The 26873-nt window shown below is 47.0% G+C and overlaps 1 protein-coding gene across 1 annotated transcript; it reads left to right on the top strand.

Annotated features, from left to right (window-relative positions):
- The first annotated feature begins 89 nt into the window (after positions 1–89).
- On the top strand, positions 90–26637 carry DDX19A (DEAD-box helicase 19A). Its single transcript, XM_003829470.6, has 12 exons — positions 90–296; positions 3804–3852; positions 8722–8772; positions 9349–9484; positions 14647–14739; positions 17801–17903; positions 18275–18389; positions 19350–19527; positions 19890–20127; positions 23485–23647; positions 24632–24823; positions 25177–26637. Exons 1-12 carry the CDS (start codon positions 240–242, stop codon positions 25236–25238), a joined length of 1437 nt encoding a protein of 478 aa, XP_003829518.3. The 5' UTR covers positions 90–239; the 3' UTR covers positions 25239–26637.
- The last annotated feature ends 236 nt before the right edge of the window (positions 26638–26873 follow it).

The following is a 26873-nucleotide window of genomic DNA, read 5'->3' as shown; positions in this document are numbered from 1 at the left end:
CGGAAGGGTGAGCAAAAAGCGCGAGGTTTGCGCACGAAGGGAAAGGCGAGGCCCCAGGAGAGACCTGGCGCCGCGCAGAATGATGATGTCGCACGCCGGGTGGGAACTGACGTCACCTGTGCTCACCGCCGCTTCCGGTCCGCGTGAGGTGCATTCTCGCGCCGGTGGCGAGGTTAGGGTCGGCGTTGAGACGTGGTGCAGCGCATATTTTCACAAGTGGGTCTCCCTTGTCCGGGACTATGGCCACCGACTCGTGGGCCCTGGCGGTGGACGAGCAGGAAGCGGCTGTCAAGTCGGTCAGTAGCTCAGCTCCTGGCGAGGAGGACGTAGCAGGGGCCCAAGCGAAACCTCCCAAAACCACAGGGAGCTCCCCGGGTTGGGGAGGCCCCTGGGCAACGCGCTCCTGGAGTTTGCTGGGGCAGTCACTTGCCCTTGATTTGCTCTTAGAGCTAAAGAGACCAATGTCGAGCTTTTTATCTCCATCTGGGCTGGTTAAGGACTTCATCCTTTGGTAAATCCGCCCCACTATGCATGCTGTCATTCCTCTATTGACCTCCTCGGTGACGATTATAAGGAAAGCCAAGTTTAGATTCTGATTCTCTTTTTCATTACGCGACCGTTCTTCGCATGTTTCTGTACTACTCTGTATTTAACATTTCTTAGATCCATGCTTAACGTGGTTGGTAGTTTGTAGCTCTTTGCAGAATAACAGATTCACTTTTGGATTTAATACCTCAATCTACTGCAGATGTTGGAAGGAGGCACTACAAATTGTTTCATTGATGTGTAAAGTAACGGTTTCATGTACTTGTTCTTTCAGTAATGAATATTCATTCAACTGGAATGTAATTACAGCGTACACTGTGGCTTTCTGTTCTTATATCTAAGACCTAAACTTTAGGTTTGTTTAGTGATAATGGACTGTCTTTTTTTTTCTTGTAGTTGTTTCTCTTTTGAGGCAGAGTTTTGCTCTTGTTGCCCAGGCTGGAGTGCAATGGCGCCATCTCGGCTCACCGCAACCTCAGCCTCCCGGGTTCAAGCGATTCTCCTGCCTCAGCCTCCTGAGTAGCTGGGATTACAGGCATGCGCCACCACGCCCGGCTAATTTTGTATTTTTTGTAGAGACGGGGTTTCTCCATGTTGGTCAGGCTGGTCTCGAACTCCCGACCTCAAGTGATCCGCCCACCTCGGCCTCCCAAAGTGCTGGGATTACAGCCGTGGGTCACCGCGCCCAGCCGGTATGGGGATTTTTGAGAGGGCTATTGACAGAATTAGACAAGGCTGGCAAGGATTTATTGAACTATGGAGAACAGAATATGTTAGAAGTGATGGCTAATAGAAATATCAGTGTAGAAGTTATTCTGATAGCCCCGAGATAGAGGGCCTATGTTGGGCAGTGGAAGTGAAAATTAAGGGATGGGTATAAGATATGAAGGTAGAATGGGTAGGACTTGCTAACATAATAAAGGAGAGAAGGGAGATAAAGCCAAAGGTTTCTGTTTTCAACCTGGATCCTATTGGTATTACTAACGTCCCAATAACAGGAATAGGAAAGTGGGAGGAAGGGCAGATTTGATAGAATGGTGAAGGCAGCCGGGCATGATGGCACCCACCTGTGATCCCAGCACTTTGGGAGGCCGAGGCGGGCAGATCACTCGAGGTCAAGAGTTTGATACCAGCCTGGCCAACATAGTGAAACCCTGTCTCTACTAAAAATACAAAAGTTAGCCAGGTGTGGTAGTGGTCCCCTGTTAATCCCAGCTACTCAGGAGGCTGAGGCACGAGAATTGCTTGAACCTGGGAGGTGGAGGTTGCAGTGAGCCAAAATTACGCCACTGCACTCCAGCCTGGGCTACTGAGTGAGACTCTGTCTTTAAAAAAAAAAAAAAAAAGAAGAAGAATGGTGAAGGCTGGGCACAGTGGCTCACACCTGTAATCCTAGCACTTTGGGAAACTGAGACAGGCAGATCAGTTGAACCCAGGAGTTCAAGACCAGTGTGGGCAACATGGCGAAACCCCATTTCTACAAAAATACAAAAAAAATTAGCTGGGCGAGGTGGTGGTACACTCCTGTAGTCCCAGTTACTCGGGATGCTGAGGTGGGAGGATCACCTGAGCCTAGGGAGGTTGAGGTTGCAGTGAGCTGTGATCACACCACTGCACTCCAGCATGGGTGACAGTGAGACCCTGTTTCAAAAAAACAAAAAAGGGAATGGTGAGTTCAGGTTTGGCTGTTCTGAATTTAAAATAAGGAAACATCTTGGTAAGTACCTGTTGTGGGAGTCCCCAAGAGATGCCAGGTTTGACGATTTGTTAGGAGAACTCACAGGCTCAGTATGTAGTTGTACTCACAACTATGATTTATTATAGTGAAAAGATACAAAGCAAGATTAGTGGAGGAAAAAGGCTCATGGGCTAAGTCCAGAGGAAACCAGGCAAACTTCCAAGTTATCTCCCAATGGAGTCCACAGAGTGTGCTTCATTCTTCCAGTAGCAAATTGTAACAGCACATATGAAGTGGTGTCAGGGAAGCTTGTTAGAGACTCTACTTGAGGCTTTTATTGGGGGCCTGTCATATAGTCACCCTGTGCCCAGCATGTACCAGAATTCCAGACTTCCAGAAGGAATGCAGGTGGTTAGCATAAATTACATGCAACTGTTTTTACAAAGAGTTGAGGCAGACTGACCCCCTCTTATCAGTTCTAGGAATGATGGGAACCTTCCCAAAGTCCAAGTTCCCAGGTGACAGCCAAGGGCCAGCCTTGCAAATAGGCTTTCCTAAGGAGAGCGGTCAGGCCTGCTGTGTTCTCTTCTGCCCGGTAGCCATCAGACATTTGGAAATACAGCCCTGGAGTTCAGGGGAAGGAGCAGGTCAGAGGTATAAAACTGGCAGTTTCCACAGAGAAATTACAAAGCATTATCAAGGGCATGGTCCTTGCACTCTGGAGTTTAAAATCTAGCGTTTAGCATCAGATCTTCTCTGAAAGAGTTACTGAGAATTGGTTTCAAACCTTGTGAAATCTGTGATCCTAACCTAGCTGTGACATGAATATCACAAATATAGGCCTAAACATACTTGTTATCTGGTTCTAAGCATCCAGCTTATCAGAAGGCTGGTATAAATAAAGGCTTCCTAATAGTTGGAGAAGACCTTTTTTTTCACCATGTAGACTTGTGTACCTTCACTTAATAAATGATTCATGGTCTTAGGTTATCATGTGGTTCTGCTCTCTAGTGTAGAGATAACCAATGAAAGTGACAGAAGGTTGGGTGCAGTGACTCACACCTGTAATCCCAGTGCTTTGGGAGGCCAAGGTGGGAGGATTGCTTGAGCCCAGGAGTTCGAGTTTGAGTTCGAGTAGGCATGGTGGTCCACACCTGTGTTCCCAGCTTCTAGGGAGGCTCAGGTGGGAGGATCGCTAGAACCCAGGAGGTTGAGGCCGCAGTGAGCCATGATCGTGCTGCTGTACTCCAGCCTAGGTGACAGAGTGAGACCTTGTCTCAGAAAATAAATAGAAAGAACTTGAGTTGGGAGATGAGCAGAGGTTGAGGTTTTCTGAAACTTTCCCCCCAACGATTATATTTAGTCCACCCCTCCCCTTGTTTTAAGGCTGTTGAAGATATTTGAAATGATGGTTTCACACAGACTTTCAGCAACTCTACTTTGAGGGAACAAACCGACTCCCTGAATACTGGTGCTGAAAGTTTCAGACTAGACTTTTACTAGAAAGTTTTTCTTTTCTTAGGGACCTTCCTTTTATTGGGTCCTTTGCTTAACTCTGTTTTCTTTTATTCCTATTCAGATGACCAATTTGCAGATCAAGGAAGAGAAAGTCAAAGCAGATACCAATGGTGAGTCACTGGTAACTACAAGCTAGAAAAGAGTTCCATGTAGGCCGCTGCTTTGCACTCATAGCTGCATTGTACAAAGAGCTGTCATTTTGTGTAAACTTCAGCTGTTTACAAGCCAGTGAATTAGATTTTGTTACTGAAGGGATATGTCGATTTTCCACATTTTATCCTTTGACTTCTTAAAATTAAGAGTCTCTCTATTGGATTGTACTGCTACTGTTCATTTGATAATATTTTGGCAAATTATTTATTTATTTATTTATTTATTTTGAGACGGAGTCTCGCTCTGTCGCCCAGGCTGGAGTGCAGTGGCACAATCTTGACTCACTGCAAGCTCTGCCTCCTGGGTTCATAACCATTCTCCTGCCTCAGCCTCCCTAGTAGCTGGGACTACAGGCGCTTGCCACCACGCGCTAGTTTTTTTTTTGTATTTTTAGTAGAGATAGGGTTTCGCCGTGTTAGCCAGGATGGTCTTGATCTCCTGTCCTTGTGATCCACCCACCTCAGCCTCCCAAAGTGCTGGGATTACAGGTGTGAGCCACTGTGCCCGGCCTAAATTTTTTATTTTTTATATTAGATTTTTAAAATTTTATTTGAGACAGAGTCTCACTCTGTCATGCAGGCTAGAGTGGAGTGGCGTGATCTTGGCTCACTGCAACCTCTGCCACCCAGGCTCAAGAGATCCTCCCACCTCAGCCTCCCAGGTAGCTGAGACTACAGGCATCCACCACCACACCTGGCTAATTTTTTATATTTTTAGTAGAGGCGGGGCTTTGTCATATTGTCCAGGCTGGTCTTGACCTCCTGAGCTCAAGCGATCTGCCTGCCTCAGCCTCCCACAGTGCTGGGATTACAGGCATGAGTCACTGCACTTGGCCTAATTTTATTATTTATTTATTTATTTTTATTTTTTTTTGAGACAGTCTCACTCTGCCACGCAGGCCGGAGTGCAGTGGTGTGATCTCGGCTTACTGCAAGCTCCGCCTCCCAGGTTCACGCCATTCTTGTGCCTCAGCCTCCCAAGTAGCTGGGACTACAGGCGCCCGCCACCATGCCCAGCTAATTTTTTTTTTGTATTTTTAGTAGAGATAGGGTTTCACCGTGTTAGCCAGGATGGTCTCGATGTCCTGACCTCGTGATCCACCCCGCTTGGCCTCCCAAAGTGCTGGGATTACAGGTGTGAGCCACCATGCCCGGCCAATTTTATTTTATTTTTTTAAATAAAATCCAGATCCTGCATGAGGTAAATTTTTTAACTTTTTGAAAAGTGAATCTGGGTTCAAAACTCAGAAAGTATAATAAAGTACAAGGATTAGGGCCCACCCTAGTGACCTCATCTTAACTACAGCTGTAGCAACCCTATTTCAAAATAAGGTCACATTCTGAGGTACTGGTTAGGACTTGAATATATGAGTTTGAGGTCAGCGGGCCACACACAATTCCGCTCATAACACCATCCTATCCCATAAGTAGCCACTGTTCATGGATTTTTAATATTCTTCCAAAGACTTTAGGCAAAGCAAATATAAGTGTAGATTCTCATATTCTCTCTCTCAACCAAAACGTGGCATGATGTATACAGTACACTTACTTTTTCACTCAACAGTATCCCTTGGCAAACTTTCCATATCAATACATGCAGTTTCATCCATGTCTTTTTTTTTTTTTTTTTTTTTTTTTTTGAGGCAGAGTCTTTCTCTGTCGCCCAGGCTGGAGTGCAGTGGTGCAATCTTGGCTCACTCCAACCTCCGCCTCCCGGGTTCAAGCGATTCTCCTGCCTCGGCTTCCTGAATAGCTGGGATTACAGGTGTCCGCCATCATGCCCAGCTAATTTTTGTATTTTTAGTGGAGATGGGGTTTCACCATGTTGGCCAGGTTGGTCTTGAACTCCTGACCTGATGATCTGCCCGCCTCGGCCTCCCAAAGTGCTGGGATTACAGGCATGAGCCACTGTGCCTGGCCCCTCCTTGTGTTTTATAATTATGTGATACTGCATTGTGTCGATCTACCACGATTTTTTTTTTTTTTTTTTTTGAGATGAAATTTCACTCGTTGCCCAGGCTGGAGTGCAATGATGCGATCTCGGCTCACCGCAACCTCCACCTCCAGGGTTCAAGCGATTCTCCTGCTTCAGCCTTCCAAGTAGCTGGGATTACAGGCATGTGCCACCACGCCTGGCTAATTTTGTGTTTTTTTAGTAGAGATGGGGTTTCTCCATCTTGGTCAGGCTGGTCTCAAACTCCTGACCTCAGGTGATCCGCCCACCTCAGCCTCCCAAAGTGCTGGGATTACAGGCTTGAGCCACCGCATCTGGCTGATATACCATGATTTTTAAAGCAATCATAGATGTTTGGGTGGTCCCATTCTTTTGCTATTATAAATAATGCTTCATGAAATAACCATGAACTTAGCTCTTTTTACATGTATGCAAGTGTCTGTAGGATAAATTCCCCAAAAATGGATTTGCTAGGTCAAAGGATATACATTTGCGATTTTTTCTTTCTTTCTTTTTTTTTTTTTTTTCTTTGAGATGGATTCTCTGTTGCCCAGGCTGGAGTACAGTGGGGGCTCACTGCCACCTCTGCCTGCCAGGTTCAAGCAATTCTTCTGTCTCTGCATCCCGAGTAGCTGGGATTACAGGTGCCTGCCTGCATGCCCAGCTAATTTTTTGTATTTAGTAGAGACAGGGTTTCACCGTATTACCCAGACTGCTCTTGAACTCCTGAGCTCAGGCAATCCGCTCGCTTGGCCTCGCAAAGTGCTAGGATTACAGGCATAAGCCACCACGCCTGGCCTTTTTTTAAAATTTTTTTTAAGACATGATCTTGTAGGTTGGACACAGTGGCTCATGCCTGTAATCCCAGCACTTTGGGAGGCCGAGGCGGGCAGATCATGAGGTCAGCCCTATCAGATTGGCAAATTCTAAAAGTTTGACTATTAATTCTGTGATGAGATTGTAGGGAAACACTCACATTCTTGCTGATGGAAATATTAATTGGTGGCCGGGCACAGCGGCTCATGCCTGTAATTCCAGCACTTTGGGAGGCTGAGGCGGGTGGATCACCTGAGGTCGGGAGTTTGAGACCAGCCTGGCCAATATGGTGAAACCCTGTCTCTACTAAAAATACAAAAATTGCCCGGGCATGGTGGTGCATGCCTGTAGTCCCAGCTACTCGGGAGGCTGAGGCAGAGGAATCATTTGAACCTGGGGGGCAAAGGTTGCAGTGAGCCGAGATCGTGCCACTGCACTCCATCCTGGGCAACAGAGTGAGACTCTGTCTCAAAAAAAAAAAAAAAAAAAAACACAGGCTCTTGCTCTGTCACCCAGGCTGCAGTGCAGTGGCTCAAACTCCTGGGCTCAAGCTGTTCTCCTGCCTCAGCCTCCTGAATAGCTGGGATTATAGGCTAATTTTTTTAATTTTTAGTAGAGACTAGGTCTTGCTATGTTGCCCAGGCTGACATTTGCAATTTTTGTCAGTATTTTCAAAGTCTTTTCCTTAGGTATTATACCAATTAATATTTCTGGGGTTTTTTTTTTTCTTTTTTTGAGACGGAGCTTTGCTCTTTTTGCCCAGGCTGGAGTGCAATGGCGTAATCTCAGCTCACTGCAACCTCCGCCTCCCAGGTTCAAGCGATTCTCCTGCCTCAGCCTTCCCTAATAGCTGGGATTACAGGCATGCGCCACCACACCCAGCTAATTTTGTATTTTTTAGTAGAGACAGGGTTTCTCCATGTTGGTCAGGCTGGTCTCAAACTCCCGACCTCAGGTGATCCACCCGCCTCAGCCTCCCAAAGTGCTGGAATTACAGGCATGAGCCGCTGTGCCCGGCCACCAATTAATATTTCCATCAGCAAGAATGAGAGTGTTTCCCTACAATCTCATCACAGAATTAATAGTCAAACTTTTAGAATTTGCCAATCTGATAGGTAAAAAAATGGTAGACTATGTTTGCTAATAAGGCTGTATTTTAAAGTAGGGCTAGTAAGAGGTAACATATTCTGATCTGTCTGAAATTAGTCAAAATTTCTAGAAATTTAAAATTTTTCACCAGGTATAGTAGTTCATGCCAGTAATCCTAGTGCTTTGGGAGGCCAAGGCAGGAGGATTACTTGAGGCCAGGAATTTGAGAACAGGCTGGGCAACATGGCAAGACTCCATCTCTACGAAAATATTTTTGTTTTAAATTAGCTGGGAATAGTGGTGCATGCCTGTAGTGCTAGCTACTCAGGAGGTTAAGGCAGGAGGATGTGGTGGCATGCACCTGTAGTCCCAGCTAAGTGGGAGCCTGGGGTGGGAGGATCACTTCAGCTCAGGAGGTTGAGGTTGTAGTGAGCTATGATTGCACCACTGCACCTTAGCCTGGGCAACAGAGGGAGACCCTGTCTCAAAAAAAAAAAATGTCTAGAAATAAAAATTCACTAAACATAAAGAAATGCCAACTATTTATATTTTGATTACTTAAAATAACTTTTCAGGCTGGGCGCTGTGGCTCACGCCTGTAATCCCAGCACTGTGGGAGGCCAAGGTGGGCGGATCACTTGATCGAGGTCAGGAGTTCAAGACCATCCTGGCCAACGTGGTGAAACCCCGTCTCTACTAAAATTACATAAATTAGCCAGGCATGGTGGTGCGTGCCTAATCCCAGCTACTCAGGCAGCTGAGGCGGGAGAATTGCTTGAACCCAGGAGGTGGAGGTTGCAGTGAGCCAAGGTTGCGCCATTGCACTCCAGCCTTGGGCTACAAGAGGAAAACTCCGTCTGAAAAATAAAAAAATAAAATAAATTTCAGTGTATTTATTTACATTGTCCCACATTTTTGGTGGTTCTCATATTTGCCTTTCTAATTATGACAATTGTTTTCTTGTGTAGGTATTATCAAAACCAGTACCACTGCCGAGAAAACAGATGAAGAGGAGAAAGGTAACTACTTTTGGATGCCCTTGGCAAGAGACGGTATGACCCAGGGCTTGCCTTCCTGGAGCCAGGGGCACTCCAAGCTACAAGATCCAGGAGATGAGAGGAATCAGAGAAGGAATAGTCAGTGAGAGGAGGAGAACAAAACAAGTCCGAAAGCGGTAGCTCACACCTGTAATCCCAGCACTTTGGGAGGCCGAGGTGGGAGGATTCCTTTGGGCCAGGAGTTCAAGACCAGCCTGGGCAACGTACTGAGACCCCATCTCTACAAAAGATTTCAAAATGAGCTGGGTGTGGTAGCACACACCTGTACTCCCAGCTACTTGGGAGGCTGAGGTGGGATGATTGCCAGAGCCCAGGAATTCTAGACTACAGTGAGCTCTGATTGCTCCACTGCACTCCAGCCTGGGTGACAGCAAGACCCCATCTCTAAAATAAATAAATAGAGACCTATCAGTGTGATGGTTTTTCTCCAGCCGTGCTTGACTGCCCAGGTGCTAGTGTGGAGAGGGAGAAAGAGTGGCTTCATAAGCGTGGGGTTTGCCAGATGAATATGAAGATCTACTGGTTTCTTCCTGACAGAGGACAGAGCTGCCCAGTCCTTACTCAACAAGCTGATCAGAAGCAACCTTGTTGATAACACAAACCAAGTGGAAGTCCTGCAGCGGGATCCAAACTCCCCTCTGTACTCAGTGAAGTCGTTTGAAGAGCTTCGGCTGTGAGTATTCGCTCCTTTCAACAGCTCTTCGTTGCCAGTCTCTCCCCACATAAAACTTAGCATCTCAGAGATTCTTGTGAGAATTTTACTTTTAAGAATTTAGTGTATTTTTTCCTTTTTTTTTTCGAGACAGAGTTTCGCTCCTGTTGCCCAGCCTGGAGTGCAATGGCGTGATCTCAGCTCACTGCAGCCTCTGCCTCCCGGGTTCAAGCGATTCTCCTGCCTCAGCCTCCCAAGTAGCTGGGATTACAGGCGCCCACCACCATGTCAAGCTAATTTTTTGTATTTTTAGTAGAGACGGGGTTTCACCATGTTGGCCAGGCTGGTCTTGAACTCCTGACCTCAGGTGATCTGCCTGCCTCGGCCTCTGAAGGTGCTGGGATTACAGGCGTGAGCCACCGTGCCTGGCTATTTTTTTTCTTTGAAAAGAAGTCACATGAATAAGTCACATGATTCAGAAGTCAAAAAGTATGAAAAAATTTGCAGTATTAATCTCCCACCCTTGTGTCTTGGCTATCCTGTTCTCTTGGTAGGAATTTTTTAATGCTTCAAATTGATTTATCATAGCTAAAAGTCTTATTTCTCTTATACTCTTAGAACTTTCAATAAAATATTGGCTGACAGGTGATTTCTGGATGTCAGGAACATTTCTGATTAGGTAAGCCCTTAAGTGAGAACATGTGCTATTTGATTTTTTTTTACAAAAAAAAAAAAAAAAAGGCCAGGCACAGTGGCTCACACCTGTAATCCCAGCACTTTGGGAGGCCAAGGCAGGCAGATCACAAGGTCAGGAGTTCAAGACCAGCCTGACCAACATGGTGAAACCCTGTCTCCACTAAAAATACAAAACTCAAAACTTAGCCAGGTGTGATGGCACAGGCCTGTAATCTCAGCTACTCAGGAGGCTGAGGCAGGAGATCACTTGAACCTGTGAGGCGGAGGTTGCAGTAAGCCAAGTTCGTGCCACTGCACTCCAGCCTGGGCAACAGAGCGAGACTCTCGCAAAAAAAAAAAAAAAAATATATATATATATATATATATATATGTATATTTAGACTATAGGGTTTACAGTCTTACAGTTTATCTGCTTTTTAAAAAATCTGTCAAATCTGTTTTTGGTTTTCTTTTTTTTTTTTTTTTTTTTTTTTTTGAGACCAAGTCGTGCTCTGTTGCATAGGCTAGAGTGCAGTGGCGTGATCTCAGCTCACCACAACCTCCGCCTCCCAGGTCCAAGCGATTCTCCTGCCTCAGCCTCCCGAGTTAGCTGGGACTACAGGCGTGTGCCACAACACCCAGCTAATTTTTGTATTTTTAGAAGAGACAGGGTTTCACTATGTTGGGCAGGCTGGTCTCGAATTCCTGATCTCATGATCTGCCCGCCTCGGCCTCCCAAAGTGCTGAGATTACAGGCATGACCCACTGTGCCCGGCCTTACGTTTTAGGTTTACTTCAGTAAATTAATAGAGGATTAAGTGTGGATCATTGTGTTATATACATGCCACTGTGCTGGGTGTTACAAGGAACACAAGACCTACTTATTATTCTTGCTGCCTGCCAGGATCACAATCATAGAAAGTAGCTGATGAATAAGAATATGGTGGAATCAATGGATTCTTTGCCTTAGTTCAGCAAAATCTATAGTATGGCCACTATGGACAAATTGAAGCCACATTCCTTCCAGCTATTACCACTGAGAAAGAGACACTTAAAACAAGAAAGCTAACTAGTTGTTAAGTAATCTTGAAGAACAATTTTTTATTTTTATTTTTTATTTCTATTCATTTATTTATTTACTTTTGAGACTGTCTCACTCTGTTGCCCAGGCTGGAGCGCAGTGGCACAATCTTGGCTCACTGCAACCTCTACCTCCCGGGTTCAAGCGATTCTCGTTCCTCAGCCTCTCACGTAGCTGGGATTACAGGCCTGAGCCACCACACCTGGCTAATTTTGGTATTTTTAGTAGAGACAGGGTTTCATCATGTTGGCCAGGCTGGTCTCAAACTCCTGGCCTCAAGCGATCTGCCCGCCTCAACCTCCCAGGCTGCTGGGATTACAGGCATGAGCTACTGCGCCCAGCCTTATTTTTTTTATTTTTAAAAATAGAGATGTGGTGTCGCTGTGTTGGCCAGGTTGCTCTTGAACTCCTGTGGTCAAAGAGTCCTCCTGCCTCAGCCTCCAAAATTGCTAGGATTACAGGTGTGAGCCATTGCACCTGGCCCAATAACTTTTTTTTTTTTTTTTTAAATAGGATGAGGTTTTACCATGTTGCCCAGGCCAGACCAAAAATGTATTTTTAAACAGTTACACTTTAGGTCGGGCACGGTGGCTCACGCCTATAATCACAGCACTTTGGGAGGTCAAGGCAGGTGGATTGCCTGAGGTCAGGAGTTCGAGACCAGACTGGTCAAAATGATGAAACCCCATCTCTACTAAAAATGCAAAAAAATTAGCCGGCTGTAATGGCACATGGCTTGTAGTCCCGGCTACTCAGGAGGCTGAGGTAGGAGAATTGCTTGAACCCAGGAGGCGGAGGTTGCAGTGAGCCGAGATCATGCCGTTGCACTCCAGCCTGGGAGATAAAAGCGAAACTCCTTCTCAAACGGAAATTATGCTTTTCTATGTGTTTTCTCTGTCAAGGACTTTATTCACCAAATCTGTCATCTCCACTTTTATTTTTAAGCTGTATCAGGACAGCTAGACATGTGGTATGATTTCCTTAGAGTGACAGTTTGCTCCTCCAAGTATCAACTGGCTTTTTAAATTTCTTCCATTTAGAAGATGTGAGCTCTCAGTTTAACCACTGATGAATTGTCCTCTGTAAAAGGCAGGTTCTCTCTGATTTAGTTGTTGGTAGGAAAAGGAAACAAAGAATGAAACCAAGATCACCTAATATACTTGGTCTGCTTTGTACCTAAAATATTTGAGTTAATCTGCAAAATCAAAGAAAACTGAGTCAGTGGAAGCTGTTGGATCATTTGAGTCCCAATTAAGTAGTGACTTTGTTTCCTTGGCAACCAAGTCAGAAGCTGCCGAGTGTCACAGCGTTTTCTCCCAAATGGAAGATATGAAAGATTATGTTTTTAAATTTCTTTGTGTCTGAGAACCAACATACGCCAGAGAATTTGCCTTTTAGAGAGCCTGCTAAACTCCAAGGAAGGCTTAGAGAACAGTTGGGTTGCCTTTTCTTTAGAAACAATCTGGTATGATTTTTCTTAAACATCTTGTCAATTTAGAGGTAGCAGAGAGCTGATTGTAAATGCAGTGTAAGAGCAACTTAAATTGATAATTCTTGTGTAGCTGTTTACATAAGAAGTTGGTGTCCAGGTGCGGTGGCTCACGCCTGTAATCCCAGCAGTTTGGGAGGCTAAGGTGAGTGGATCTCTTGAGCTCAGAAGTTCATGACCAGCCTGGGCAACATGGTGAAACCTTATCTCTACAAAAAATAAAAAAAAATTAGCCAGGTGTGGTGGCATGTGCCTGCAGCCCCAGCTACTCAAGGGTGGGAGGATCTCTTGAGGCCTGGGAGGTGTTGGTTGCAGTGAGCCCAGTTCACACAACTGCACTCCAGCCTGGGCGACAGAGTGAGAACGTCTCTCAAAAAGAAGTAGTTAGTGTTTGTCTGTTTATTTTGATTAGACCTAAGTGAATCTGAGCATTTGTAAAGTTTAGTAGGTTAATCGAACCACCTTTATTTACTGTATATCAGCTACTAGAAACTGGCTTCATCAATTTTCTTTTTTTATGGCCGGGCGCTACAGCTCATGCCTGTAATCCTAGCACTTTGGGAGGCCGAGGCAGGTGGATCACCTGAGATTAGGAGTTCAAGACCAGCCTGGCCAACATGGCGAAACCCTGTTTCTACTAAAAATACAAAAATTAGCCAGGTGTGGCAGTATGCACCTGTAATCCTAGCTCCTCAGAAGGCTGAGGTAGGAGACTCACTTGAACCCAGGAGGCAGAGGTTGCAGTGAGCCAAGATCACGCTTATTGCACTCTAGCTTGAGCAACAGAGCAAGACTCCATCTCAAAAAAAAAAAAAATTTTTTTTTCTTTTTTCTTTCTTTCTTTCTTTCTTTTTTTTTTTTTTTAAGAGATGACCTGGCCTTGTTGCCCAGCCCAGAGTGCAGCGGGGCAATCATGGCTCGCTATAGTCTCTAACTCTTAGCCTCAGGCAATCCTCCTGCCTCAATCTCCCAAGTAGCTAGGACTACAGGTGCATGCCACCATGCCCAGCTCATTTTTGTTTTTTGTTTTGTCTTGTTTTGTTTTAGAGACAGGGTCTCACTGTGTTGCCCAGGCCGGTCTTGAACGTCTGGACTCCTCAAGCAGTCGTCCCACCTAGGCCTCCCAAAGTGCTGGGATTACAGGCGTGAGCTACCACGCCCAGCCCATCAATTCCCTTACCTATTGATTGTCTGGAGTATTTGCATAGCTGGCTTTGGAAGGAACATGGAACAAAAGGACTTCTAAATCTTAGCAGTATAGTAAATAGTGTTTATTTTCATTTATTATTTACTTTAGAGTCCCACTCTGTCACCCTGGTTGGAGTGCAGTGGCTCAGTCACAGATCACTGCAGCCTTGACCTCCTGAGCTCAAGTGAGCCTCCCACCTCAGCCTCTTGAGTAGCTGGGACTACAGGTGTGTCCAGCTATTTTTTGTATTTTTTTGTAGAGACGAGGTATCACCATGTTGCCCAGGCTGTTCTCGAACTTCTGGCCTCAAGCAGTTGGCCTGCCTTGACCTCCCAAAGTGCTGAGATTACAGGCATGAGTCACTGTACCTGACCTGTTTTTAGATATATCTTTTATAATTTATGTAATGCTATGAATTAATAACCACCACCCTTGCTGTGTCCAGGGAACACTTGTCTTCCAAGGCCAGCCAGATTTGCGGGTCTGCTGAAAGCATTAATTTCTCTAAGAAAAGAAACCACTCTGTATTTTATGAATTGTAGAATAGTTGCAGATTAAGATTCCTTAGGGAAGGGCGGTAGCTTGGTTTGATTTGGTTTGGTTGTTGACAGTGTTTTCTTAAGGCATAGGAAAATACGTCTGACAGAGGTAGGAGGCATCATTCCTTTCTATAGAAAAAGATAAGATTCTAGGCCTCTAAAACAATTCTAACTTCTAGGCATCTATCCTCTGTCTTCCTGGCTTCCTAGGAAACCACAGCTTCTCCAGGGAGTCTATGCCATGGGCTTCAATCGACCCTCCAAGATACAAGAGAACGCATTACCCATGATGCTTGCTGAACCGTGAGTATGCAGATGAAGCGTATCTCACCCAGTGTGATTAGATCAATCTTCCCCAAACTGCGTTTTTGTGCCTGAGAACAGAAGGGGCTGTTTGGGGCCACGTGTTTCCTCAGGAATACAGCTTAGGCAAGTGCAGAGAGAATCGGATGGAGTTAGCTACAGTTTCTGCCTTTCCCACTTAACAATAGAAACTGATAGAGAAAGGTAGTGCTTTATTCCATGCTATCTTAAAAATTGGGCTTAAGGCCGGGCATGGTGGCTCACTCCTGTAATCCTAGCACTTTGGGAGGCCAAGGCGGGCGGATCACCTGAGGTTAGGAGTTTGAGTCCAGCCTGGCCAACATGGCAAAACCCTGTCTCTACTAAAAATACAAAAATTAGCTGGGCATGGTGGCCCACACCTGTAATCCTAGCACTTTGGGAGGCCAAGGTGGGCGGATTGCCTGAGCTCAGGAATTCGAGACCAGCCTGGGCAACATGGTGAAACCCCATCTTACTAAAATTAAAAAACATATATATATATTATCCAGGCCTGTTGGCATGTGCCTGTAGTCCCAGCTACTCAGGAGGCTAAGGCAGGAGAATTGCTTGAACCCGGGAGGCAGAGGTTGCAGTGAGCCGAGATGGTGCCACTGTACTCTAGCCTGGTGACAGCAAGACCCTGTCTCAAAAAAAAAAAAAACTAAACTAAAAATACAACAATTAGCCTGGCATGGTGGCACGTACCTGTGGTCATGTAGCTGAGGCAGGAGAATTGCTTGAACCCCAGAGGCAGAGGTTGCAGTGAGCCGAGACGTGCCACTGCACTCTAGCCTGGGAAACATAGACTCTGTCTCAAAAAAAAAAAAAAAAAAAAAAAAAAACTGGGTTTAAAATATATTATTTTGATGTGAATGGTGTTGCAGTAAATTCAAAAACAAACAAAATATTCTTTGGAAATTTTTGAGACCTACACAAAGGTGTAAAGAACAATACCAAGAACACCTCTGTAGCCCTATCCTGCCAAGAAAGGAAGCAGGTCCAGTTGATAGTTGAAGCCCCTGAATTCCCCTCCTTCCACATCCTTCTCCCACCCTGACAAGAGTAAGTTCCTTTTGAGACAGGGTCTCATTCTGTTTCCCCATCTAGAGTGCAGTGGTGCAATTATAGCCCACTGCAGCCTCGACCTCCTGGGCTGAATTAATCCTCTCACCTCAGCCTCCGGAGTAGCTGGGACTATAGTCATGTGCCACCATGCCCAGCTGACTTTAAAAAAATTTTTTTGTAGTTTGAGAAGCCGAGGCAGGTGGATCACTTGAGGTCAGGAGTTTGAGACCAGCCTGGCCAACATGGTGAAACCCCGTCTCTACAAAAAATACAAAAAAATTAGCCGGGCTTGGTGGCGCACACCTGTAATCCCAGCTGCTAGGGAGGCTGAGGTGGGAGGATCGCTTGAACCCAGGAAACAGAGGTTGCAATGAGCCAAGATTACACCACTGCACTCCAGCCTGGGCGACAGAGTAAGACTCTGTCTCAAAAAAAAAAAAAAAAAAGTTTGTAGAGACAGGGTATCACTATGTTGCCAGGGCTGGTCTCAAACTCCTGGCCTCAAGTGATTCTCCAGCCTCAGCCTCCCAAAGTGTTGGGATTATAGGCATGTGTTACTGCACCTGGCATATTTATCATTTTTTCTTTTTTGAGATGGAGTCTCCTCTGTCGCCCAGGCTGGAGTGCAGTGGTGCAATCTTGGCTCATTTCAACCTCTGCCTTCCAGGTTCAAGTGATTCTCCTGCCTCAGCCTCCTGAGTAGCTAGGATTACAGGCACACACCACCACACCTGGCTAATTTTTGTATTTTTTTGTCTGTTTGTTCGTTTGTTTTTGGGATGAAGTCTCGCTCTGTTGCCCAGGCTGGAGTGCAATGGCGCGGTCTCAGCTCACCGCAACCTTCGCCTCCCGGGTTCAAGCGATTCTCCTGGCTCAGCTTCCCCAGTAGCTGGGATTACAGGCGCCTGCCACCATGCCTGGCTAATTTTTGTATTTTTAGTAGAGATGGGGTTTTACCACGTTGGCCAGGCTGGTCTCGAACTGCTGACCTCGTGATCTGCCTGCCTCAGCCTCCCAAAGTGCTGGGATTATAGGCGTGAGCCACTGCACCCAGCCTAATTTTTGTATTTTTAATGGAGGTGGGGTTTCACCATGTTGGCCAGGCTGGTGTCGAACTCCTGACCTCAAGTGATCTGCCCACCTTAGTTTATTTATTTATTTATTTATTTATTTATTTATTTTTTTTTTGTGAGATGGAGTCTAGCTCTGTCGCCCAGGCTGGAATGCAGTGGCGCAATGTCCGCTCACTGCAAGCTCCGCCTCCCAGGTTCATGCCATTCTTCTGCCTCAACCTTCCCAGTAGCTGAGACTACAGGTACCTGCCACCACGCCCGGCTAATTTTTTATATTTTTAGTAGAGACGGGGTTTCATTGTGTTAGCCAGGGTGGTCTCGATCTCCTGATCTTGTGATCCGCCCGCCTCGGCCTCCCAAAGTGCTGGGATGACAGGCGTAAGCCATATTTATCTTTTTTAATGACAAACATGCCACCTGTTCCCATGATGCTGGGTCCCATAAAGTGGAATGTAAAAGTTCCCTCTAAAACATCCACCTGACTTAGCATCTTGTCCATAAAACTGGGGAAAGGCACACACAGAAGGAACCAAATTCTGGGAATGCATCATGGCTCAGCCAAAAATATTGCTGGGGACTTGTCTGGGCACAGATCTTACTCTGCACACTTGATTTCCCTGTGCCCCTTGGGGTGCAAAACTGGGGTCCTTTAGCTGTGCTAGAGGCTAGAATGAGAATTTCTTGGTGTGAGCCCATTTAAAATAATCATTTATTTTACAATTTAAGCAGCTTTTTAACAGCGTATAAAAAAATGTATGAAAGTAATTTGTGCTCAATGGAGAAAACCTGGGTAATATAGAGAAGCATGAAGGGGGAAATATGCCTTTCATTCAGAAAGAACATTTTGACATGTTACTGAGTTTCACCAATTTAAGTTTCATTTCTGTTCTTCCTTGATCCAGCCCACAGAATCTGATTGCCCAGTCTCAGTCTGGCACTGGTAAAACAGCTGCCTTTGTCTTAGCCATGCTCAGCCGAGTGGAGCCATCAGACAGATACCCCCAGGTGAGGGCTTGCGGGGCTGGGTGTCCTAGGTTGCCTGCCCTGGGGAGCGCAGTGCCATCTGGTGAGGAGTAACGAGAGGTCTGAAGCTTCTGACACCTTAGGCTGTGGCTCAGGCAGAGCAAGTTCCTACACCAGGCCCTGACCTGGGAGAATGTGCTTGAAAGCAGCAGCTTTAGACCATGGCTTGCAAAGGCCTCTGCCAAGCCAGGGCTACCTGCTGCAGGCTTCAGTCTATAGCTGAAAGGTGGGCCTGGATGGGAGGACATGCTTCCCTGTGCTATTCAAGTGCTAATAACATCAGCATACTGGGTGCCTTCAGGTCTGTTACCAAATGGCTCTCCTAAACTCATCCTTTATGGTTTTTCTGTCAGTGTCTGTGCCTTTCCCCAACATATGAGCTGGCGCTTCAAACAGGAAAAGTGATTGAGCAGATGGGCAAATTTTACCCAGAACTGAAACTTGCCTATGCCGTTCGAGGCAATAAATGTGAGTACGGCAGGCGACAACTGAACAGTGAGCAGGGTAGGGGGTTGGGCGTTTGAATTTTGAAGATGCGATGACCGTATTCAACTTTCTAATTCAGTCTGACCCTGGAGCCTAACTGTGTTGCTCTATTTGAATCTATTTGAATACCTGCTAATTTGTTAACAGTCTTTTTCAGTCTTAAAATAAGATTTTCGGTTGATAAAAAAAAAAAATCCACGCATGGCTCACAGAGTTCTTAATATCTAGAGTTCTTCGCTCAGAAGGTAGAGTTTTGAATTTAGCGTCCAGAGTTCTGGGACCTGCTACCAAAGAGGGATTAACAGGACTGAGGATGGAAGGTTGGGGTCAGCTCCCTTTCTTTAAAAGTAAGCAAAACCAGGTACAGTGGCTCACACCTGCAATCCCAGCCCTTTGGGAGGCCAGGGTGGGAGGACTGCTTGAGCACATGGTTTGAGACCAGCCTGGGCAACACAGTAAGACAAAAAATAAAAAAAAAAAATAGCCAAGCGTGGAAGTGCCAGCTTGTAGTCCCAGCTACGTGGGAGGCTGAGGCAGGAGGATCGCTTGAACCTGTGTGGTCAAAGCTGCAGTGAGCCATGACTGTGTCACCGCCCTCTAGTCTGGGCAACAGAGTGAGACCCTGTCTCAAAATAAATAAATAAATAAATATATAAACATAAAAAGAGTTGGATGATGTTGGATTATAGGAGGAAGAAGAAGGGAGCTGATGCTTATTGAAGGATTGCTGTGTGGGATTTGATCCTGACCACAGTGCACTGAGATAGGTGTCATTCTGCCCACTTCACAGCAGAAGAGACCAAGACTGAGGGGAACACTCATGTGTGTTTTGAAATCTGGAAATAACTTGTTCTCCTAGTCCTAGAAGGATGGGCAGGGCTTTGATTTCCAGAGCTGGCTTTGCCTTTGAAATACCTATGAAAATCACCTGGGTCTCCACAGTGGAAAGAGGCCAGAAGATCAGTGAGCAGATTGTCATTGGCACCCCTGGGACCGTGCTGGACTGGTGCTCCAAGCTCAAGTTCATTGATCCCAAGAAAATCAAGGTGTTTGTTCTGGATGAGGCTGATGTCATGATAGCCACTCAGGGCCACCAAGATCAGAGCATCCGCATCCAGAGGTAGGGATCTCGAGGGTGGGGGACTCCTCAGACTCCCCATCTGCAGTGTCTTCTCCCTTCACTTCAGACGCCTCCTCTGGCTTCTGCCTGGGTCTTGGCTCTCGTTACTCTCAGCAGCATTTGTTTGACGGGCCATTTACATGTCAGCGCTGACCACAGTCCCTCCCAGCCTGGGTTGAGAAAGGAGACCTAGGGACTCTTCCCCAACCCCTGTCCCCATCCCAGGCCTGCTGCTCCTCCTCCCCAAGACGCTCCTCTCCCATCAGCCTTCCTGGGCATCTAGACCCTCCCAGCTGGGGAGGCTGTGCTTCTGTCGCTTCCCGGGGCCACCTGGGGCCACCTACCAGGGCCTTCCCTTGCAGGATGCTGCCCAGGAACTGCCAGATGCTGCTTTTCTCTGCCACCTTTGAAGACTCTGTGTGGAAGTTTGCCCAGAAAGTGGTCCCAGACCCAAACGTTATCAAACTGAAGCGTGAGGAAGAGACCCTGGACACCATCAAGCAGTACTATGTCCTGTGCAGCAGCAGAGACGAGAAGTTCCAGGCCTTGTGTAACCTCTACGGGGCCATCACCATTGCTCAAGCCATGATCTTCTGCCATGTGAGTAGCAGCGGCAGTGGCAGGCCCGGCCCCTCCCTCTCAGCCAGCTCCCCACAGGGCTCAGGAGGACTGGATGCCCCTGAGCGCCATGGGAAGAAGGGAAGTGCTTTCTGAAGATGTAAGAGACAGGCTCTCCTTTAGTGGGGGTAATAGTAGTATCCCAAGGGATACATAGCCTAAAGATAGAGCCCCTGAACTTTATGTCTTATTTGTGGATGATGTATTGTTGCACAACCCAAGAGAATCAACTCATATTTGTAAGAAAAATAAAAAATTCAACAAGATGGCCAGGTGCGGTGGCTCATGCCTGTAATCCCAGCATTTTGGGAGGCCGAGATGGGTGGATCACGAGGTCAGGAGATCAAGACCATCCTGGCTAACACGGTGAAACCCCATCTCTACTAAAAGTACAAAAAATTAGCGCGGCGTGGTGGCGGGCGCTTGTAATCCCAGCTACTCGGGAGGCTGAGGCAGGAGAATGGTCTGAACCCGGGAGGCAGAGCTTTCAGTGAGCCGAGATCACACCACAGCACTCCAGCCTGGCAACAGAGAGAGACTCCGTCTCAAAAAAAAAAAAAGTTCAACAAGATAGTCATAACATTCACACACATAGTTTTCCAGTCTCAAACAGCAAATACTTAGAAAATGGAAGCATAGATCTCATTGATAATAGAAAAAATAAATATTTAAGATCTCTGAAGAAAATGTCAAAATGATTTTAGAATAAAAGAGACACCGGAGCACGGTGGCTCATGCCTGTAATCCTAGCACTTCGGCAGGCCGAGACAGGCGGATCACCTGAGGTCAGGAGTTGGAGACCAGCCTGACCAACATGGAGAAACCTCGTCTCTACTAAAAATACAAAATTAACTGGCTGTGGTGGTGCATGCCTGTAATCCCAGCTACTCGGGAGGCTGAGGCAACAGAATCACTTGAACCCGGGAGGCGGAGATTACAGTGAGCTGAGATCGTGCCCCTGCACCCCAGCCTGGGTGAGAGAGCGAGACTCCGTCTCAAAAAAAAAAAAAAAAGAGGCCAGGCTTAGTGGCTCACGCCTGTAATCCCAACACCTTTGGAGGCCAAGGTAGAAGGATCGCTTCAGCCCAGGAGTTTGAGACCAGCCTGGGCAACATCGGGAGACCCCATTTCTAAAACACTTAAAAAAAATTAGCTGGATGTGGTGGCACACACCTGTAGTCTCAGCTACTCGGAAGACTGAGGTGGGAGGATCCCTTGAGCCCAGGAGTTAGAGGCTGCAGTCAGCTGTGATCACGCCACTGCACTTAGCATGGGTCATAAAGCAACACTCTGTCTCAAAACAAGGAAACATACAATGCAATGATATAGTGATAACAGTAATATATCTCTCAAATATAATCCACGTTCTCCTATCTCCACTTGTGCCAAAAGTATTCTTTTTTTTTTTGAGACCGAGTCTATCTAGCTCTGTCACCCAGGCTGGAGTGCAATGGTGTGATCTCGGCTCACTGCAACCTCCGCCTCCTGGGTTCAAGCAATTCTCCTGCCCCAGCCTCCAGAGTAGCTGGGATTACCAGCGCCCGCCATCATGCCCAGCTAATTTTTGTATTTTTGGTACAGGGGGTTTCACCATGTTGCCCAGGCTTGTCTTGAACTGCTGACCACAGGTGATCCAACTGCCATGGCCTCCCAAAGTACTGGGATTACAGGCATGAGCCACTGCGCCTGATGCCAAAAAATACTATTTTTTTTTTTTTTTTTTTTTTTTAGACGGTCTCACTATCTTGCCCAGGCTAGACTCAAACTCCTGGGCTCAAGCGATTCTCCCACCTCAACCTCCCAAGTAGGTGGGACTCCAGGCACATGGCACTGTGCCCAGCTCATCTTTATTGCTTTTTGTTTTGTTAAATCCAAGAGCCAGTCAAGTTTTGCTTGTTGCATTTAGTTGTCATGTGTCTTAAGACTCCTAAATCTAGAAGAATTTCCTCACCTTTATTTTATTGCCTCTCATGACAATGACATCTTGAAGCATCCAGGGTAGTCTTTTCTTTTTGAGATGTAGTTTTGCTTTTGTTGCCCAGGCTGGAGTGCAGTGGTGCAGTCTCGGTTCACCACAACCTCTGCCTCCCGGGTTCTAGCAATTCTGCCTCAGCCTTCCCAGGTAGCTGGGATTACAGGCATGTGCCACCACACCTGGCTAATTTTGTATTTTTAGTAGAGACAGGGTTTCTCCATATTAGTCAGGCTAGTCTCAAACTTCTGACCTCAGGTGATCCGCCCGCCTCGGCCTCCCAAAGTGCTGGGATTACAGGCGTGAACCACCATGCCCGGCCAATCTGGTTTTTTTTTTTTTTGAAACGGAATCTCGCCTCTTGCCCAGGCTGGAGTGCAATGGCATGATCTTGGCTCACTGCAGCCTCTGCCTCCCGGGTTCAAGCGATTCTCCTCCCTCGGCTTCCTGAGTAGCTGAGATTACATGCACATGCCACCACGCCCAGCTAATTTTTGTATTTTTAGCAGAGACGGGGTTTCACCACGTTGGTCAGGCTTGTGTTGAACTCCTGACCTCGTGATCGGCCCACCTCGGCCTCCCGAAGTGCTGGGATTACAGGCATGAGCCACCGCGCCTGGCCCCCAGGGTAGTCTTTTACTCCTAGGCTCAAGTGATCCTTCAACTTGGTCTCCCAAATTGCTGTGGTTATAGGCGTGAGCCACCGTATCTTGCCCCAGGTTAAATATTTTTGTGGTATAAATTTTCTTTTTTTTTTTTCTTTTCTTCTTTTTTATTTTTGGAGACAGGGTCTTGCTCCGTCACCCAGGCTGGAGTGCAATGGTGCAATCTTGGCTCACCAGCCTCGACCTCTCAGGTTTAAGCGATTCTCCTGCCTCAGCTCCCTCAAGTAGCTGGGACTTATAGGCCTACACCACCATGCCTAGCTAAATTTTTTGTAGAGACAGGTTTGGCCATGTTCCCCAGGCTGGTCTCGAAGTCCTGAGTTCAAGCGATCCACGTGCCTCGTCCTCCCAAAGTGCTAGGAGTACAGGTGTGAGCCACCATGCCCAGCCAGGTACAAATATTTTTGTAAGATTACAACCCAGGTGACATTGTTACTTCCTGTTGCACTATATCGGGTTTACAATTTTAAGAAATTTAGCGTTTAGCTGCTAAGTTTCAGGTACAGTCTTCCAGATCAAAAATATCTTCAGCTGAGCGTGGTGCCTCACACCTGTACTCCCAGCCCTTTGGGAAGCCAAGGCAGGATAATGACTTGAGCCCAGGACTTTTTAGATCACCCTGAGTGACAGCAAGACTGTGTCTCAAAAAGAAAAAATATATACTCAAATACTTTCATTTCTCAATTGTTTTTTTTCTTCCAGACTCGCAAAACAGCTAGTTGGCTGGCAGCAGAGCTCTCAAAAGAAGGCCACCAGGTGGCTCTGCTGAGTGGGGAGATGATGGTGGAGCAGAGGGCTGCGGTGATTGAGCGCTTCCGAGAGGGCAAAGAGAAGGTTTTGGTGACCACCAACGTGTGTGCCCGCGGTGAGCAGAGGACGTGTCCCACCTGGTCTGCTAGGCTCGGGGTCCCAGGCCCAATTAGAGCCAGAAATCCTTGTATACAGGAAAGTCGGATGGTCTCAGGGAGATGGGTGGGGCTGGTGACACTATTCCTTTCTAGGAGAGACTGTTTGGATTTCCCTGAGGTGGTAAGAACTCACACATGCCAGGTGCGGTGGCTCATGCCTGCAATCCCAAGGCAGGAAAATTACTTGAACCCTGGAGACAGAGGTTGCAGTGAGCCGAGAATGTGCTATAGCACTCCATCCTGGGTGACAGAGTGAGACTCTGTCTCCAAAAAAAAAAAGGAAGAGGGCAGGCCCAGTGGCTCACGCCTGTAATCCCAGCACTTTGGGAGGCGGAGGTGGGCGAATCACCTGAGGTCAGGAATTCGAGACCAGCCTGACCAATATGGTGAAACCCCATCTCTACTAAAAATACAAAAATTAGCCAGGCGTGGTGGCATGCGCCTGTAATCCCAGCTACTCAGGAGGCTGAGACAGGAGAATCGCTTGAACCTGGGAGGTGGAGGTTACGGTGAGTGAGATCGTGCCATTGCACTCCAGCCTGGGCAACAAGAGCGAAACTCCGTCTCAAAAATAAAAAAAGAAAGAAAGAAAAGGAACTCCCGCAGAAACCAGTAGTCCTGACTTGGTGGAAGGAAATGTACAGGCATCTGACTGGTAGAGAACAGAGCCTGCTCTTCCAGGGGCGCCCATCTCCAGAACACTGTATCTCCCAGAGGATTACCTACTGATTTCATGATTTTGTTGGCACTTGCCAAAGTTCTCTTCTTTTCCTCTGGGTTCTGTTGCCTGCCTATATGTGCCCTCTCTTGTACCCATAGTTGGCCTGTCCCAAATTCTTTCCCTCTATCCCAAAGTTGGTACGCATTGACCTACCTATGGATGACAGTGATTTCTGTCTCCTGTCCTTAGTCCTCTCAGCCTCCAACTCTCCTTCCTGCAGGCATCGATGTTGAACAAGTGTCTGTCGTCATCAACTTTGATCTTCCCGTGGACAAGGACGGGAATCCTGACAATGAGACCTACCTGCACCGGATCGGGCGCACGGGCCGCTTTGGCAAGAGGGGCCTGGCAGTGAACATGGTGGACAGCAAGCACAGCATGAACATCCTGAACAGAATCCAGGAGCATTTTAGTGAGTCCCGGGGAGGGTCCTGTGCCTGGCGCCCTTTGCTAAGTAGGGCGGGGTGGTGAAAGGGGTAGGATCTTCTGTAGCCCCAAGAGAGGCTCTGTCCCTGGCACACTCCCCTCCTTTCTAACCATATGGCAGTTCTCAGGGAGCACACCTGGAGACTTCAGGACCCTGGGACTCCAAGGACAGCTCCCCTGTGACTGGGCTTCGGGCTCTGACTGTTGCTGTCAGTGACTAGGGGCCCTGCTGCCCCCTGCTTAGGCACCCGGAGCCTTTGGGGCTGAATGAATGATTGCTGTGGCCCGAGGTGGGGCACATTCCTGGGCAGGGTAGAGACTTGTGTATCTTTCCCCCAGATAAGAAGATAGAAAGATTGGACACAGATGATTTGGACGAGATTGAGAAAATAGCCAACTGAGAAGCTCCACCAGCCACTGATGCCAGCCCTGGCACTGCCCCTGCACAGGAGACAAGTGCATTTAGGGCACAGGCCCCGACATCACCCCAAGGACAACGGCAGGAGTAGAGAGAAACTACCTACCTCACTTCAAATTATGTTTGGACTTGACAAAAATAGGTGCAAATGATGGGGGGCAATAGAAGAAAAAATTTGCATTTTGGAGAATTGGGTCCTTTCCCCACTTTTTTAAAGCCACATTCCCCCATCTTTATAATAATCTGGTCACAGTGGTAGTCGCTGGCCCCAGGACCCCCTCCTGATTTTGGCTAGGCATCGTGGAACCAGCTCCAGCCCCTGAAGAAACGATAGATGTGCAGGTTGTGCGGAAGAGGCTGAGTGGAAAATTGTGTGAGCCCCACCGCTGTGCATCGAATGAGGGAAGTGGCAGCAGAGAGGCCAAAGCTGCCCCCTCTCTGTCTCTCCAGTGGACCCTTCACAAGTGTTTCTCCTGCCCTTGGGGCCGTCTTCCTTCTCCTGAAATCCAGAGACTTTCTTGCTCATCCCTTCTCCCTTTCACTTCTGTTCTCTGCTGCAGAAAGCAGACTTGCATATCCCTGATGAGCAGCTCGGCTACTTTTGTAAACTTCAGATTTGGAGAGAAACACGAAAGTCAGTGAATCCTGACCCCTTGAGAGAGAGTGATCTGGCGAGGGCCGATGAAGGGGCTGGGCCTGGTCTTGCCTTCTCTTCTCTCGGTGGCTCCCTCTGCTTAGGCCCCTGGTACTCAGTCACGGCAGCCAGGAGACCCCAGGTGAGTTTCTGAGCGCATACGTAGTTGGTTCTTACCCCCAGGTGTCACACGGGGCCGAGAGCTGAGCAAGAATTTGGAATGGAAGTTATGACCAAGGGAATTATGCTGTTCATTTATAATAGTGGACATTATGGAGAGCTCTGATTCCTACATAATATGAATAAGGATGGATAGGCCGGGCGTGGTGGCTCATGCCTATAATCCCAGCACGTTGGGAGGCTGAGGCGGGCGGATCGGTTGAGCTCAGGAGTTCGGGACCAGCCTGGCCAACGTGATGAAACCCCGTCTCTACCAAAAATAGAAAAAAATATAGCCGGGCGTGGTGGCGCACGCCTGTAGTCCCAGCTACTCGGGAGGCTGAGGTAGGAGGATCGCTTGAGCCTGGTTAGAGGCTGCTGTGAGCTGAAATGGCGCCACTGCACTCCAGCCTGGGTAACAGAGCGAGACCCCGACTCAATAAATAAATAAGGATGGATAAATTATAGCTGTATGCATCATTCATTATGCTAAGACATTTTAAAGTAATTATGAGAAACGCTCTACTAATGATTTGTTTTTATTTGTATTTTTCTGCTTATTAGCAAATATATACTCATTTTAAAAAGGCGTGTGTGTATATAAAGTGAGAGTGCTCTCTATCCCTTCTCTTCTGGGATCCTGATTCCTGGCAGCTTGGTGAATATTCTACCATATTGCCTTTTATTTGCATAAACCCATTTTTCTTTTACAAAAACAGGAACATTCTATTCACACTACTATGCAACCTGCTTTCACTGATCAGCATGTGTTAGACATGTTGACATGTCCAATACACACACATCTTCCTTGCCCTGGAAACACCA

Source organism: Pan paniscus, chromosome 18 (genome assembly GCF_029289425.2).
Source record: "Pan paniscus chromosome 18, NHGRI_mPanPan1-v2.0_pri, whole genome shotgun sequence".
NCBI lineage: Eukaryota > Metazoa > Chordata > Mammalia > Primates > Hominidae > Pan > Pan paniscus.
This window is presented reverse-complemented; position numbering and strand designations above follow the sequence as displayed.

Bases quoted from the DNA above. Each gene is read 5' to 3' on its own strand.
- DDX19A (XM_003829470.6), top strand. From the start codon at position 240: ATGGCCACCGACTCGTGGGCCCTGGCGGTGGACGAGCAGGAAGCGGCT. The intron at 3,853-8,721 runs GTGAGTCACTGG...TTTCTTGTGTAG, and splicing joins AGTCAAAGCAGATACCAATG to GTATTATCAAAACCAGTACC. The intron at 14,740-17,800 runs GTGAGTATGCAG...TCCTTGATCCAG, and splicing joins CCCATGATGCTTGCTGAACC to CCCACAGAATCTGATTGCCC.